A 15,841-nucleotide genomic window follows, 5' to 3' on the forward strand; every position below is an offset into this window, starting at 1 on the left:
CTAATTGGGGACCCAATTAGGCCGAATGGGATTGTTGTGGAAGTCATTTTAGTGGAAAGTTCAGTGCTTTTTATGTAATGGAGCATATACAGATATACTGGCCCAGAGCCACGCAGAGAGAGAGAGAGAGAGAGTCACAACTCACAACTCACAACTCACAGACGAGGAGGATAAGGTTCTGTCTAATGCAACACCATTTATATATTTATAAAAATAAAATCCGCGTACAAAATTTAATCATCATTCAAGTAGTCGATCGAGTTAATGACTGTATATATATATATATATATATTTTTAAAAAAATCATATTCTTAGCTAGCCTTAATTTTGTGGATACGTGAGAAATAAATATATACTTTCTTCGAATACCTTAAAGCAAATTCATTCAGTTATAAGTTCAGATATTCGAAACTAATAGTGTGAAAAAAAAATAATTCATATGTCTACGTATTAAGGTCGCTCCGAACAAACTTCTTACATATATAAATATCGATTAGTTGTAATATATCCACAAATGCACCGTAACATAGCATCGTATAGATGTGTCTAAACAGCCTGGAAAATTTTAAGCAAAAGCTTGGAAACTGTCACAAGAAACATCGAATTGATGCTTCAAGACTGAAAAGAAAACACTGTTTTATGAAACAGCTTCAGCACTGTTTATGAACCAACTGGATAAGCAATTTTAGGAAAAGTTTACATCTAATGACTATTTGTAATATAATTTCAACTTACATTATGTTTAAACTAGAGGAGGACCGTATTTGCGGGACAATTATTTTGCTTTTTTAGCCATGCTCCTTAGAAAGCAAATTTTGTAGCATGAAAACACAGTCTCAATTCTATTGGAGCTTCATCTTGCTTCATTGTTTCACCACAGGTTTGCTTTGCCTCAGTCGGGAAAGTAACATCCTTCCTTGCATGCATATTTTGTTGATCTGTATGGCTAATTAAGATACATACGAAATCAGTTACAACAAAATTGTCTAGGATTCCAGGGAATGGCCTTCTATTCCTTTTTTTTTTTTTTAAATATTGATTACACTTCAGATTATTGTATTACACATATATTTACAACTAATATTATAACAGACATTATACCGATATTTACAATCAAATATACATAACTGAGACTTACATTGTTACATTAAATTTATGAAGTACGTGCCTAGATAAGTAACCCTCACAGACGAGGGATGTTTCTACTCCACTCGCATTTCGTAAGGGAGAAAGACTTGCAAATAAACTCCACACTATTATGCATAATGCTTAATTGAGAGAGTTTTGAGTGCATGGGGACTCGAATCCCTAACCTCACAATCCTTCTTAATTGTGAGAGTAGAGGTTCACCGTTGGACCAAAAACCCATTGACGGCCTTCTATTGCTTTATTTCTCATTTACAATTATGAATCTTAGCTCTGATGCCACGTTAAAGAAATCAAGATCAAACCCATTAATCTTAAGCAACTTGTGATCTTAATAACATTAACATGCACATGTAAACCGGGATCAAACCTAGAGCCAGTTGGTAGCATCTGTGAACTTATTGGGCCCATAGAAATTAAAATTAACTCCCATATTTTTCTTTGTTGTCTCAGGAAATGGGGCCTAGCGGAAATTTGGGATAGTACTATTCAATGGACCCTATGAACTGTAAAAGCAGCATGGCTTCAAGCATACACTGCAATATACGGTAGTAAAGTGTTTGATGAAAATAAAAGATTTCAAAAACCAAACAAGCAAATTGGAGTTTTGAACAAGTCCTGTGTTTTTGCTTATTTTAAAAGCACATGAAATGGGGGTCTCTCCTCTAGCTAGCCTTTGTGGGTATTTTTGGCATTCGGGTCTCGTGCACTGAAAATTCAGAAACCAGAAAAGGAAAAAGAAAGAAGAAAGATGAATGATAACATAACATAACAGGTTGATATGAAGTATGAGCTAGCTGGGGCTATAATAGCTTCTGACAAATCTTACCTAATGGTCCTTGTAAAATTTATTGTACAGTTAATAAATCTTGTGCAAGTGAAACAAAATTATTAGGTTTTTTGAAAGGGAGAATAGCCAGCAATAACATCTCTGTTAGTGGACCCATATGCTTCTTTGGGGTAGTGCATGAATTAGTGTGTAGTTTAAATTTCAAGATTCAAGTTTATATTGGCTTTAGTCTCAGCGAAAATGAAATGTCATAAGCAACAGCTAGCGAAAAACTGTAACAATGATACAGGATTTGCTTGCAAGAAGCTATCAATGTGATATTGTTTGTTTTGTAAGGGCTTAACCAACTTAATAATTGACTGTTGTAGGGCTATCAACCCATGTGGTGGTGGGTAATAAGAATTTTTTGAAAGTTTAAAAGAAATCACGAGAATTTTTTTTTTTTTTTTAAAAAAGAAATGTATAATGATTAGGATCGAGGAAGAAAACCATAAGGGTTCACAATAAACCCAACACTTAGGTTATACAGGGTATTGTGATTTTTATTTTATTTTTTCTGCTAAATCTCGTTGAATATTAACTGTACTTCCCTTCCTACATGAATTTCTCAGTCCTCAAAACGCTCAATGTGGAAAAAAAAAATGTATATGAAATAACAATATTCGTGTTGTTAATTTTAAGCAGAGTCCAAAAAGATATATATTTAACTACTGATATATGCTAGTAGTCAATTTTTTCTTTAAAAAAAAAATTATTCTTCTTTAAAAAGAAAAATAATTGCTAGTACCGAGCCCATGTTGGAGATTTCTTAACAATCTTGTCTGGTGCAGGCCGTCTGAAAATGTGGGGTTGGGGCAAAGAAATTAATGGGACAAGAAGCAATAAATTTGAAGTTATATTAAAGAAAACAATCTAAAAAAAAAAGAAGAAGGGCGTAATAAATACAGTAATAATATGATTTACAGATCACGTACATGATGAAAAAATCGAAAATCAACCATTCAACCTCAACCTAAAATGTCAAAAGGATGTATGAGTCACCATGATTATAAATAGAAAAATAATGATCAAACCAACCAAAAGACGCGTGACAAGTGGCAAACTCTAATATCAATTGCTTGTCGGGAGCAATTTTTTTTTTGAGTCTCATGAGAGAGAGAGAGAGAGATATATTTAGTTTGTTTATGTGTCTGCTGACTGCTGAGTTAAGAATATTTACAATTTGCCATTTACAGACTACATAGCTCCATTGCGCTACTTCAAATGGCTGCAAAGAAAATCTTTCTCGCAATGCACACGCGAGGTGAGGACTTCGATCGACACCTTAACATAGGGAATCCCAATGGAAAATTGAAAAATATGACACGAGGACTTGATCATTCACATGTCACCACCATGTTACTTAATTACCCAGAAAGGGCTTAGTCCTCCTCCTTTAAATCTCAAAAGCGAATAATATTCGATCTCAGGAAATTCTGATACGATGTCGGATTTTACCATTCAATTCCTGTAATCGACACTGAACTCTTTCCCAGTGCTGTCTTGCCAGAACTTTATTCCATACCGTGAAATCTTTTACAACCAGTGGTAATACATCAATGGGCCACAAATTTTGCCCAAAGTCCACTAACAACTTTCTCTTAGCCCACTCAAGAGTTTTTGGGCTTGAATGGGCTTTAAACCCAATTTTATTTATACTGTTTTTGAGCAACTCAATTCAGTCAGGATAAAATTGTCTGGCCCTATATCACCTGCTTGTGCGCAGTTTGATATCTCGGGTGTGTTCTAATTCGTATCACAGATCTGATTTAAGAGTTTTCGATTTTATTTTTATTTATTTTTAGTTTGGTTTTGTTGTTAATGCCTTAACTTAATGGAATATAATTCAGAAAATAACACATATATAATTTAGCAGCTAATAAATAAAAATTCATTGAGTAAATATATCTTAATCATAAAGAGGATGGAAATTTAATTATTAAAATTACTTGTTCCAAAAATTTAAAAAAAAAAAAAGAGATTGAATGGGAAAGAGGGAAAGCAGTGGGTAATAATATTCTTAGTGATGAAGATATTTTCGGGGAAGAATGAATGATGATACTTTGATAAAAAAATTAAAAAAAAAAAAACTTGCTCCCCCATGTGGCCTCACATGGAAGGAACATGATGATGAGTATGGATTTGAGTTGTGCTACTTCAGTACTTTTTTGTACCGTGCAATTCACGGATCACTCGCCAGTCATCACCCCTTTTAATTACTGTTGTGATTTTCAGGGACAACAATTTGGTATGTGCTAAATTTTCTGGGCAGAATGCTTCTCAATTTTTCATCAAATCTTATCCTATACCGTTAACTGTTAACTTTGAATATCGAATTAGCAGCGGGATTCATGTGTATGTTGAGATGTCTAGTTAGGATCAATTTTAGGGCCTTTTTCAAAGATTTAAAAGCGATTTTAAAAAACTAATCCTAATTTTGTTGTTTGGTAATTTTTTATTTTTTTTAGAACAAATCAACTTATCTTACAAAAATTTAATTTTTAAAAATAATTGTATGCGTTTAGTAAATTTTGATATTAAATTGTTGTAAGAATATAAATGATTGAAACAATTATATTAATTATTTTAAAACTTATAATATTACCAAACTGCTGTTAATATCTTCTGAGATCTAGAAATTCAATTCATGTGATCATGGTAAGACCTACTAATGCAATTGAAACACTGTAATAATAAACCATCATCATGTAATATTACTGCTGCTTATTATATATTATGAGAAACATCACTCTCGTTGAATCATTACTCATTGTCTTACACACACACACACACACGTATTAGATCCATTGAGAGAGATCGAGGGGATTGTTTTGTAGGATTCAATGTTGGTAGTTGCCTTAGGACAGTTGGGTAATTAGGACAAGAGTGTCGGCACTCGGCAAAGACTGCAAAAATGTTCATAGCATGTGATGTGGTTAATGATGTGCACATGGTTAGTCTGAAATTGAACCGTCTTTTTTCCCCCATTACGTTATGTGCAAGAATAAAAGGTGCTGGTTTGTTCACACTTCAAACCAAACGACAATCACGAAAAGGAACATACAACATTAGTTATGGTGAGAATTTGTTCTGAACATACATTAAGACTTTATTGTTTTGGCATGTATTTGAACTGTGCTTTGTTTCTCCGAACAACTAAAATTAATTAAATCCATCGATGAAGTTAGATTTATACTTGAATGTTGATAACTTCAATTTTTAGTTATGAATCGAGCTAATGAGATTTTAAATATTACATAAACATTATTAACCTGATATTTATAGTTAGAATATAGTTTTTAGTTAAAATACGGTTATACCAACTCTATAATGAATATATGTGTTCGGAGGTTACAAGAGGGAGAACGATTGATGTGATTTTGCACTAGTCGTACTCTTCTCATGGCATTCTCACAAGTAATGTCCTCGAATTGTGAAGAACTGAGAGCTTCTTTACTAGTATGTTCGCATAAGGATCCTGCGATGAGAGATTTAAACTAAGTCAACCTAGAGATTCAATTAATAGTCAACTCACGAATCTCCTTCGAAAAATTAGGGTACGAACCTAATCCACTAACAGCTATTCCCTCAATCCAAGGTCATCAGTTTTAATTTTTTTTTAAAAACCCTAGAAAATTCAAACCAGTTAAGCAATCATCTTGACTCTTTCTCACAGGCAAAGAATAGCTTTTCTCTTTGAGATTTTTTTTAAGCAATTATTATAAAGTCATGTGAATTGTGGCATAAATTTTCCCAAAAGCCGCATCGAAAAAATATCCGATCCCCCAAATCATTTTTTTGTGAATGCAGGTGATTCTGCAGGAAGGTGCTCGTGGTCGCTAGTGTCTGCTTGAGGTGAGGAGATGCAAGCTGATCCCGTCTCCCCATCTAAAATAAATTTAAGTGTTGTGGTGGGCATCTAACCTCTCTTTACCTCAACTAAATTTCTGCATCAATAATATGTTAAAAATGAATTGGATTTATATTGAATATTCTAAAAAATTAAACACTCTCCACTATTCACATGGAAGATTCGAATTCCTCCTCACATATATAGACATAAAAAAATAAATTATCACCGCACTAATTGGTAGTTAAACCTCCAAAGAGAATTACATGTTTAAAAATATCTCAATTCTGAATATATAATTGAATAACATGACCCACAGAATATTATACCACTCGGCAAAAGTAAAAGCTTGAGATTAGATAAGACAATTAAAGTTAAAAGATGAATAAAGTAGTAACACTTGACCTTATAGTCATGTCAAAAACACTTTCTTTCTCAGTCAATTTGCCTGTTTTTTTTTTTTTTTATAGTCCAATGTTAAATAAACATTTGACCTTATACTACAAGTTAACATGTAAGAATTCAATAATAGTAATGCAAGTCCAGCATCTACCATCAAATGCTTTTTTTTTTACGTTTATCCTATTACAGTTCTATGGATATATTTACAATGAAAATTCAATCAAAAGTAACATGAATTAATAATACTTAAGCATAATCTAAAATTTTATCCTCACTAATTTAGAGAAATATATTTACTCTACCTTGTATTAATGGTTGAAAAATTGACCCCTATCTGATTATTACAATATAACCTCTACAAATTAATACTCGATAAATTAATAATCTCTACAATATAATAATTTTTTGCAGTCCCGACTTGAACCCTAAAGCTAAATTAATAATTTCGATAAATTAATAAGATAATAATTTTTCTAAGAACTCCTATATAATTTTGTGGTCCCATTTATATCATAAATTAATAATTGTAGAAATTTGAAATACTGTAAAATTAAAAGTGTAACTGACTATGTCAATTTATTAAAATATGAATCTATTGTAACTTTTTTTTTCTTGAAATTTAAATCTAGTTGAATCTCATCTCTAATTTTTCTTACTGCATCTAAAAGTTCTGGGGTTGAATTCTCGTGCTACAATAAAAAATTATGAAGTGTTGTTGATGACTTGAGTGATTCAGTGCGCGAAATAAGCTCTAAATGTACTGTGTCATCCTCAACTTCATCTTCAGCATGATCTTCAGTGATGTTACCAACAATTTCTTCTAAACTTTGGACCTCTGAATTTTCATTATTTTCATTAGGTACATTAGATGAATTAGTTCAAATTCAATTAATACAATTTAATAACTAACATTTAGTTTAGTTCATTGAATACATTTAGATAAATTTATGTAAATACATGAATTTAGTTAATCAAGTAGATAGGAACATTAGATTAGTTCTAATTCAATTTGTACAATTTAATAATTAATATTTAGTTTAGTTCATTGAATATATTTAGCAAAATTCATGAACTTATTTAATCAAGTATACATTATTTATTTGATGAATTTATTTAAATTCTATTGATTATATTTGTAAACTATAATGAATTTTCAGTCAATTAAATGTTAATTATTTATACTGTGAATACACTCTATAAATTAATAAATTATTAATTTATTGATTAATTAATATATTTTTAAATTAATAAATTTTTATAATCCCGACATTATTAATTTATAAAAATTATATCATATATATAATTGATCGTAGAAAAAGAGGAGTCCCCTTTTTTACAATTGACTATCAACGAGAATTGAATTTTCATCTAATTGAGAGAGGGAGACGGGAGACACCTTAAACGCAGTTCAAGGTAGAAAATAGAGGTGAAAATTGAAATTATGAAAAGATCACCAAAGTGAGCAGCTAGCAGTAACAGAAGAGCAGTCAAGGTCAAATCATGGCAACTCTGCATGTGTGGGATTCATACACTATTTATGTGAGAAGAATATATATCTTACGTGCATGTAAGATAGGATTTACCTTTTAACAAATTGGTCCAGTGATGGAAGAAAACAGAAAAAAAAAAAAAAAGGCATTGAGGATGGTGTACAGCGCGGGGTGCGCACTTTTGTCAAAGAGGCGCAGCTTTGGGCCACGTGCACTGCTCGGTGGAAGCACATGCGAAGAGACAAAAAAAATGTTTTAATATTTTAATCAAAGAGCATATATTAATATTATTCCCTTTTTAATTAATTTCTTTTTATAGTTTCCTTGACCTGTCTGTCTCAGTGGGGCCCTTATCCATAACCCACTTAACTAACTCTACTCCCCAGTCTTCAATGCATGCACCGTCCAATAAAAGCATTTTTTTTTTTTTTTTTTTAAATATCTCAACACCAAACACTGCCTTACTCATGTAGTGAATCACCGTCTTGAGCCACAAATCCATGCCATATTATAATAATAATAATAATAATGATTTACATTTTTTATTTTAATCTTGGGATTTATCAGTTTAGTTGTAATTGATTAATTTTTTTTCATCTATAAAATTGTTTTTTGAGCTACCAAGTTAAAGTTAAACTACCCATGATACAATAGTGAATTTCTTACATTTCATCGTAATTTATGTTTTTTTTTCTATTTTATTACTCCATAAAATTTTAGTTTTTATTTCACATGTTGCCTCCAACGAAATTGTTTATTTTATAAAAACCACGTGTAATGCTCATGGCAATAATTGAGCTAGCATTTCGGTTCATGTGGTGGTTGTTTGGATCTTCATTCTTTTAATATTATTAACAATATTTGGTAATTTAAAGGAAGTGGCCATGAGCTATGCACATGAAGGAATACGAAAGATGCAATCATGCAAATTGCTATTTCTTTTTTTTAGAAACTGAAAATGAACAGCTTGGAAGAGTATGATAATATGAAGATTAAAAATTGACCATTCCATTTACCCCGTGAAAAATTAAAGGAACAAAAAGGGAGACTGGTCATGTCATTTATTGACTTCCATCCTTCATGCATTTAAAATCAACCATTAAAATCAACCATTGCATGTATTATAAAAACGTCAAGTACAACGCTGTAATATGATTATTTAAAAGAGTTTTAACTGATTTTTTATTATAAATATTAATAAAATTTTAATTATAATATATCATTGTATCAAAAATCGTCAAGTAGAAAGAATAGTTATTTTACATTTTTAATCCCACACTCACTCTAAAGAGATTTTCTAATAAACCATGTTTAATATTATACCAGGTTCCAATCCAAAATGTGCAAATCTGAATCTAGAAAATAAAAATACCATGATCAGATTCAGATCATAAAAAAAAGTTCAATCATATTGTACGAGTAAAACACATCCAATGCTTTCTCACTTAAAAAAGAATTTCCCTCTTCCTATTTAAGCCCCACATCACGTAGCTTCCTTCAAGCAAAACCAACCCCTCTTCAGTCTTTACAATTTCTTGTTTCTCTCTTGTGCTTGTTTCGAGTTCTGTTCCACTTTAAGAGGGGTTTGTTTGTTAATTTGTAGCAAGTTTAAGGGCCATGGCTAAATCGTTTGCCATCTTCATCTTGGCTCTCTTTGCCATCTCCATGCTTCAAATAATGGTAACCACCCCCTCCAAAAAAAAAGAAAACACACATATCCTAATAATTTTAATTTTTCACTCTTGTATGAACATTTTTTAGAGCTTAGATGACAAATATTTTCTTTATTTACCCTAATGCAGGCCGTGGCAGCAAATGGGCAGGGAGGTCGGCACTATGATTCGGTAATACATCTCTCTCTTGTACATTTTTCTCAACTTCGTCGCAGAAAAAGATTGATTTTTTGTAAACCCTTGAGGGTTGCATTTGCAAGAAACTGATTAAATGCTGTGCATTTTGTAATTTTCAGAAACATTACGGACCTGGGACTGTCAAGAGCTACCGTAAGTTTCTCAAGTCTCAAATAACCGTTTTCCATTAATTATTCACTTCCAAAAAACAAAAGCACAATGACCGATGTATGTGGGTAGAGCAGAGAGTCCAAGTGTGGTCAAAACTCTTCGAAAGTTACAAAAGATAATGATGGTTTTATTTTTTTTGACTATTTGTTTTATTTTTTTTTATTTATAATAAAGAATACTACTACTTTCTCAAATCACATGTGTCTGGAATGACCAGAATGCCCTGGAAAATGTGATACGAGATGCAGCCAGACCCAATACCGCAAGCCATGCCTATTCTTTTGCAACAAGTGCTGCAAGAAGTGTCTGTGTGTGCCCCCTGGCTACTATGGCAACAAGGCTGTGTGCCCTTGCTACAACAATTGGAAGACCAAGGAAGGAGGACCTAAATGCCCTTAAGCATGCAGCTCTTCGCTTTCAAAATCTCTTCCTCTTTATCGTCACCTATTTTAAGTTTCGTTTTGTTGTATTATCATCACAGCCACTGTGATGCTATTCTACTATTACTTACTAACTTCAAAATTCAATACGCACCGGCCAGCCCCTTTTTCCTATATGTGGGGGTTTCTTTTGATGTGAGTCACTCCTTGAGGATTAAGGATTAACCTCCTCTAAATGAGAGTGGCTAATCTATGATGTATTATCATATTATAATGTCAATGAAGTTTCTTATTTACGACTAAGCTTCTTGTTTTGGTAAATATTGAGGTAGCAAAACTGCTAGGGCCTTAAAAGTGGGGGAAAAAGACGGAGTGGTGATGATATTATTATACATACCTTCTATGCATGATTTTGCAGCTTTTCAGTTAATGGACAAAAGGATGAGGTTCTGCAACTCCAATTGTGTCCCCGAAATATAAGGGTAGCGTGGTGCCGAGTGAAACATGAAAGTCAAGATTGATGGATAATAATGCACATAGAAGCTTGGGCTGATGAGCTCTACTCATTCTACTTTTTGCTCTTGGCTGCCATTATATTTAAGTTGAGGGAGAGTGGGGTGTAAAGTGAAATAAATGAGCAAGAAATTTTTATCTCATGTGCATGTTCAAAGCAAGTTTAATGAATTTGATGATGACTTGACCATCTATTCCTAGCTTCTTTTCACTGGGATTTCCAATGAGCAAGAAACTTTATCACATGAGCATGTTCAAACCAAGTTTAATGAATTTGATGATGACCTGACCATTCTATTTCTAGATTCTTTTCATTGGGATTTCCTCAATTGATGCTTAGAAGTTAGAATGCAAATGCATGTGCTTTTCCAAAATGCAAATAGGTATCCGGGTCTAGATAGACTTTGGCGGCCTTTTGGCGGTGGCTGTGCAATGTGCAGGCCTGTATACTTACTGTTCACTGCTATGATTGGGGGCCCAAATCAAGCCATTTGGGCTGTCCCTGCAGCTCCCGGGATTCTAGCCATATTCAATAGCCATCATTCAAGGATTTCTTCTCGGTAATTAGGCTGGGCCAAGCACTGAATTGAGAATTTGGGTGTTAAAATGCAAAGGTGGTAAAATTTGAGAGGCTAGAATGGATAGAGTCTAGTCTATAAATATTGGACAATAAAGATTCTAAAAATATGGGGCGTAAAACTAAATTTCTAACACGATTAAAGAAACTAAAATGTTGTAGTGATAAATTTTCCCTTTGTGTTTTCTCCAAATAAAAAAAGAATTTTAAATTTTCCTTGTTTTTTCTCTCCACTTTTTCTTTCATTTGAGAAATTTTCCATTGAATTAAAAAAATAGAGACAGATAAAAAGAAACCTAATGATGGTGAAAATTACTTATGAGCTATATGCAATCTGACTTCTGAAGATACCACTAGTGTGAAAATAATAATGCTATACCTACTTAGGTCGAATACTTAGTTTGTATCATAATTGATGTAGTAAAGGAAATATCGTTATCTAACTTATTCAATTAATAAATAATTATTAAATCTTATCATTTTTAATCCAAATTGTGAATTTCTTCTATTAGTGATGATGATTCAGTTAGGATACAAGTATCCCAACTAAATATGCATAGCATCACTTGTGTGAAAATTGTTAATCAGCTACAAGAAAATGCATGCGTCTAAATTATACTAAAATCTAAAGGATTATATAAGATTTGTTCTATGCAGATAAAATAATAACAATAAAACATTCAAGTTACTGGAGTCTTGCAAAACAAAGCATTAAGAGACATAGGCTTGCATGATAAGCAGTCTTGCTTTCTAAATTTAAACACTGCTATTTATTATATACTATCTGTCAATGGCATTCAAAAGAGCAGGGGAACTCGTTCAGATTGAAGGCTTCCTTCTTCATTCTGCTGACTATCACTCGCCTCATTATCAGTACCATTGTTCCCTCCATCTATCACAACAGCTATTTCTTCACTTGCATTGCTGTTGCTACTTCCCTGATCACAGAGTTGTAGTTTGTGTATTGTCAAAAGGAGCAATCATAAGAGTAATAATTCTCAAGTGTTAACGTCCGCACTTTGTGAAATGCCCATGCGTTTGCACCTATGAAGAACTAACTCATCTTAAGAAAATACAATAAGTTGGAGATAAAAGAGAGTGATGTGTACTATAATAACAGGCCTCGGGGAGAAGCTTTTGTTGGACACGACCACAAACGTTATCAGATAAATTAAGAGACCCAATGCCAGCTGCATGAAGCATCATCATCATAGGAGATATTCATGATGTTAGTACAAGTAAAAATGAAGAGTAGAGAAAAAAAAAGTCTTTAGTGGGCGTTGGTGTGTGTTTATGAATGAAATTTCGTCTTACATAGCACTTGGTTTTGACATCATCTTTGCTCTGAGTGTGGTGATTGATGAAAATATCCATGAATAGCATCAGAGTTACGAGCTGCATGCCAAGCACAATCAGTATACTAGCTATATATAAAGAAGGACCTCATTTAATTTAATTAGTCCAAGAATTAATTAAGTAATTAAACATGAAATTAATATCATTAATTTCTTTTTTCATACAACGAAAGAATAATTTTGTTACATACCATTGCATTGCAGAAACAGGGCAGTTGAACCTCGTAATAAGAATTAACAGAAGAAAAAATAAATTAAGACCGAATGTACAACTTTCGATTTTATTATCAAAATTAATGATTGTAAATAGAGAAACTAAATACCGCAAGAAAAGCAGTGCACATAAATGAAGAAGCAGATTCAGATTCTTGACGATCAGCATTTTCAAATTGATTCAAAAGGCGCCGAGCTTCAGCTTGAGCAATAGGTGAGTAAGCCAACGGCCGTCCCCCATAGGCAACGAAAGCAAATGGGTCGCTGTAAGGCAAATAATTCAAATTTGATGCTTAATTTTTATGTCAATAAATGTACAGATTTATTATTTACGCTTCATATACAAAATGTGGAGAAGCGGCATTATCAGCTTGCCTGGGCTGAGGGACCCGATAGCCGGGGGTCTGATAACCAGGCCTATAATCCTGTAAGTGTACAACAAATTAATAGAAGCATGTATAAGAAGAATTAATCAATTAAAGTAGTTTCTGAATTAATTATTAATAAACTTGCATATAATGTATGTATACCTGGTGGCAGATTTCACAAATCATTTTCTTCTTTGCATTGCACCATTTTTGGATGCATTTCCTGTGGGCAAACTATATATAGAGCAAGAAGTAGCTACGAATAATCAGAATTAAAACAGCAGGCCGGTACATGCAGATATACATATATACATATATGATGAATTGATGATGGTGAGGTTACCTGGATGGTGCCCTTGCAACCACAAGGAGCCTCCATTTTATGGATGAAGTCCTCCTCCTGGCAAACACGGCACTCCGATCTCTCATTTGATTCGCTGCCATCACCAGCGCCGTTGTCAACAATCTTCAAGGTCATAATGCTTTCAGCCTTGAAGATTATATGATATCACTCATTCTCGGAAAACCTATATGCTAAAAAAATAAAAACAAAAATGATAATAAAGTGAGTGTTTCTCCAGAAAATGAGAAAGAAAGTAACAGTCACAAAAAGAAGCTCAAATTTTCTTGCATGCAAAACAAACAAGTTAGGAGTAACAATGAGCCTTTTTTTGAAACAAACAAGAAACCGCCATAATGGATACAATTAAGAACACAAAAGACCTGTTGAAAACAAACAAGAAAACAGTCTAAAGACTACATATCAAAGATGCAAGAGATGAAGATTTTAACGATGAAACCATAGAAACAAGAGCATTATTTCTTGAATTAAATTAGAGAGAAAGGAAAAATGAAGAAATTACTGAGATGTATTCCTTCTTCTTGATCTGCTACAATGGTACTGGCTTTGATGGGAGCAACCCAAAGAGAGTGAGGCTTGTTATATAGGCTAAAACTAAAATGTAACCGAAGGTGATATAAAACCTCAGCATCCAATATTATTTGTTCGCTAGCTAGTCTAGAGGATTAATAAATTAACCTCGAGTGCTGCTGAGAGTTGGACGCGTAATGGTTCTTTCTGCCACATAATTACACTTTTTGGCTCTCTACTTTTCTTTTGCTTATTGTGGCATTGTTGTTGCTTGCTTTAGTTTTTACTTTTTAATAGTTGCGGTCAGAGCTGATTAGACTATCCTAAGGAAGTTACCTTCTTGCCCCCTACAAATCATCTTTCCTCAGTCCTCATCTTCCCCATAAACTAAAAATTATTAAACATTGATTGTATTTTGAAGTTTTATAATATAATTTTAATATAATGAACAACGATTGTTTAGTTTTAATACTATCAATTTCAATATAATTAATAAGCGAATCTTCCACTTGAGAAGAGATAAGAACGAAGACGATATACAGTAATACATGATTATTTTAACTACTTTAGCATTTTATTTTTTCTAAAATGGAAAAAGAATAAGATGTTTCTTCTTAAATGATACAATGAGCATAAATTTATTAAGAAAATGACAATTCATAATATGACAAGTTCATTGATAAGATACTAAAATTCTGATAGAACTATAAACAAATAAGATTAAATGCTGAAAAAAATTCACCTATAAAGAGCATAAAGGTTAATATCTTGGTACTTTTTTTTTTTTTTTTGGCAAGACTCTGTTGTTCAGAAAAGAAAAAAATTGCGGGGAATTCCTTTATTCTCTTTTAATAGAAGTTTTGAATAGGATTAAATAGCGTAAAAAAGCTTGTATTTAGTAAACCCGAACTAATATGGCTAGCTATACATACATTACGTCATTAGCCCCCCACTATTGCATAGTTAGCTCTGGAACAGAGCATGTGGTGCTCTTATCAAATTTTTTATTTTCTCTTCATTCTAAATTCCAGTAATAATTTTTCTATGCCCAAACTTTAGTACACTCATATCTCTGCATTACATAATTGAAGGAAGATAAAATAATAGTTTTGCATTTACATCAGTCTAGTCGTTTACATTGTTGCTGAAAGAAACAATTAATCTATTGGTTGGTAATTAAGTATTCTCTCTGATCCTGTGAATGGCTCCTTTCAGGGGAGCAGGCGCTGACGGTGTCTCGGCCAGGCTTATAAAACTCCTGAACGTGCACATAGAAGCATATCTAAGAAAAGCGCATGAGGGTTCAAATTAAAGCAAGTAATTTGAAGAAAGGCTAGATTAGATTTCACAGGTAAATTTGATCTGTGCATTTTTCACGGCCAATTTAACTTCTTGAATTGCATTTTTTATATTTTTTATTTTTTATACTAATTATTGGATCGAGTGCTTCAATTAAAACGCATGCACTTGATAGTTTTTTCACCCTATAAAATGCTTTTGCCTGTTTAAAACCAGGTTCACACGCATGTGTATATTTTGCAAAATGTGAATCCGTACATAATTAACAACAATTTAATGTTAAATTGCCATGGATTATGTACGAATTTGCATATGAACGTTCCGCATTAAAAAAATGAGTATTTTAGAATTTAGTCACGAGTGCATCAACAAACATGCATGATATTCAATTCCTCATGTGAACCAATTAACTTTACCTGGGAGGTACCCTTGCAATTGCATGCACAAGGAGGCTCCATGTTGTGGATGAAGTCCTTCCCTTGGCAAAACACAGCACTCTGACGAGTTTGCTCCCTCCGGCGGCCTCT

The 15,841-nt window shown here is 32.9% G+C and overlaps 2 protein-coding genes across 3 annotated transcripts; one reads left to right on the forward strand and one right to left on the reverse strand.

Moving 5' to 3' along the window:
* Nucleotides 1-9,155: 9,155 nt before the first annotated feature.
* On the forward strand, nucleotides 9,156-10,421 carry LOC18038199 (gibberellin-regulated protein 4). The gene is made up of 4 exons (XM_006431085.2): nucleotides 9,156-9,397; nucleotides 9,520-9,561; nucleotides 9,687-9,720; nucleotides 9,956-10,421. The coding sequence occupies exons 1-4, from the start codon at nucleotides 9,335-9,337 to the stop codon at nucleotides 10,135-10,137; spliced, it is 321 nt and encodes a 106-aa protein (XP_006431148.1). The 5' UTR covers nucleotides 9,156-9,334; the 3' UTR covers nucleotides 10,138-10,421.
* Nucleotides 10,422-11,867: 1,446 nt separating this feature from the next.
* Nucleotides 11,868-14,125, reverse strand: LOC18038200. Of its 2 annotated transcripts, XM_024182315.1 has the most exons (9): nucleotides 14,008-14,125; nucleotides 13,488-13,678; nucleotides 13,307-13,378; nucleotides 13,152-13,201; nucleotides 12,887-13,040; nucleotides 12,755-12,784; nucleotides 12,523-12,603; nucleotides 12,318-12,398; nucleotides 11,868-12,146 (listed from the first exon to the last, which is right to left on the reverse strand). In XM_024182315.1, the coding sequence occupies exons 2-9, from the start codon at nucleotides 13,620-13,622 to the stop codon at nucleotides 12,006-12,008; spliced, it is 744 nt and encodes a 247-aa protein (XP_024038083.1). In that variant the 5' UTR covers nucleotides 13,623-13,678; nucleotides 14,008-14,125; the 3' UTR covers nucleotides 11,868-12,005. The 2 variants fall into 2 exon arrangements, with proteins under 2 accessions (XP_024038083.1, XP_024038084.1); XM_024182316.1 differs by lacking the exon at nucleotides 12,318-12,398.
* Nucleotides 14,126-15,841: the final 1,716 nt, after the last annotated feature.

The sequence above is a fragment of the Citrus clementina genome, unplaced genomic scaffold, assembly GCF_000493195.1.
Source record: "Citrus clementina cultivar Clemenules unplaced genomic scaffold, Citrus_clementina_v1.0 scaffold_6, whole genome shotgun sequence".
In the NCBI taxonomy this organism is placed as follows: Eukaryota; Viridiplantae; Streptophyta; class Magnoliopsida; order Sapindales; family Rutaceae; genus Citrus; species Citrus x clementina.

Coding starts and splice junctions, on each gene's coding strand:
- LOC18038200 (XM_024182315.1), bottom strand. CDS start 13,622: ATGACCTTGAAGATTGTTGACAACGGCGCTGGTGATGGCAGCGAATCA. Junction 13,202..13,306: donor TTTGTGAAATCTGCCACCAG/GTATACATACAT, acceptor GTACACTTACAG/GATTATAGGCCTGGTTATCA. Junction 13,041..13,151: donor TATCGGGTCCCTCAGCCCAG/GCAAGCTGATAA, acceptor TTTGCCTTACAG/CGACCCATTTGCTTTCGTTG.
- LOC18038199 (XM_006431085.2), top strand. CDS start 9,335: ATGGCTAAATCGTTTGCCATCTTCATCTTGGCTCTCTTTGCCATCTCC. Junction 9,398..9,519: donor TCTCCATGCTTCAAATAATG/GTAACCACCCCC, acceptor ACCCTAATGCAG/GCCGTGGCAGCAAATGGGCA. Junction 9,721..9,955: donor TGGGACTGTCAAGAGCTACC/GTAAGTTTCTCA, acceptor TGGAATGACCAG/AATGCCCTGGAAAATGTGAT.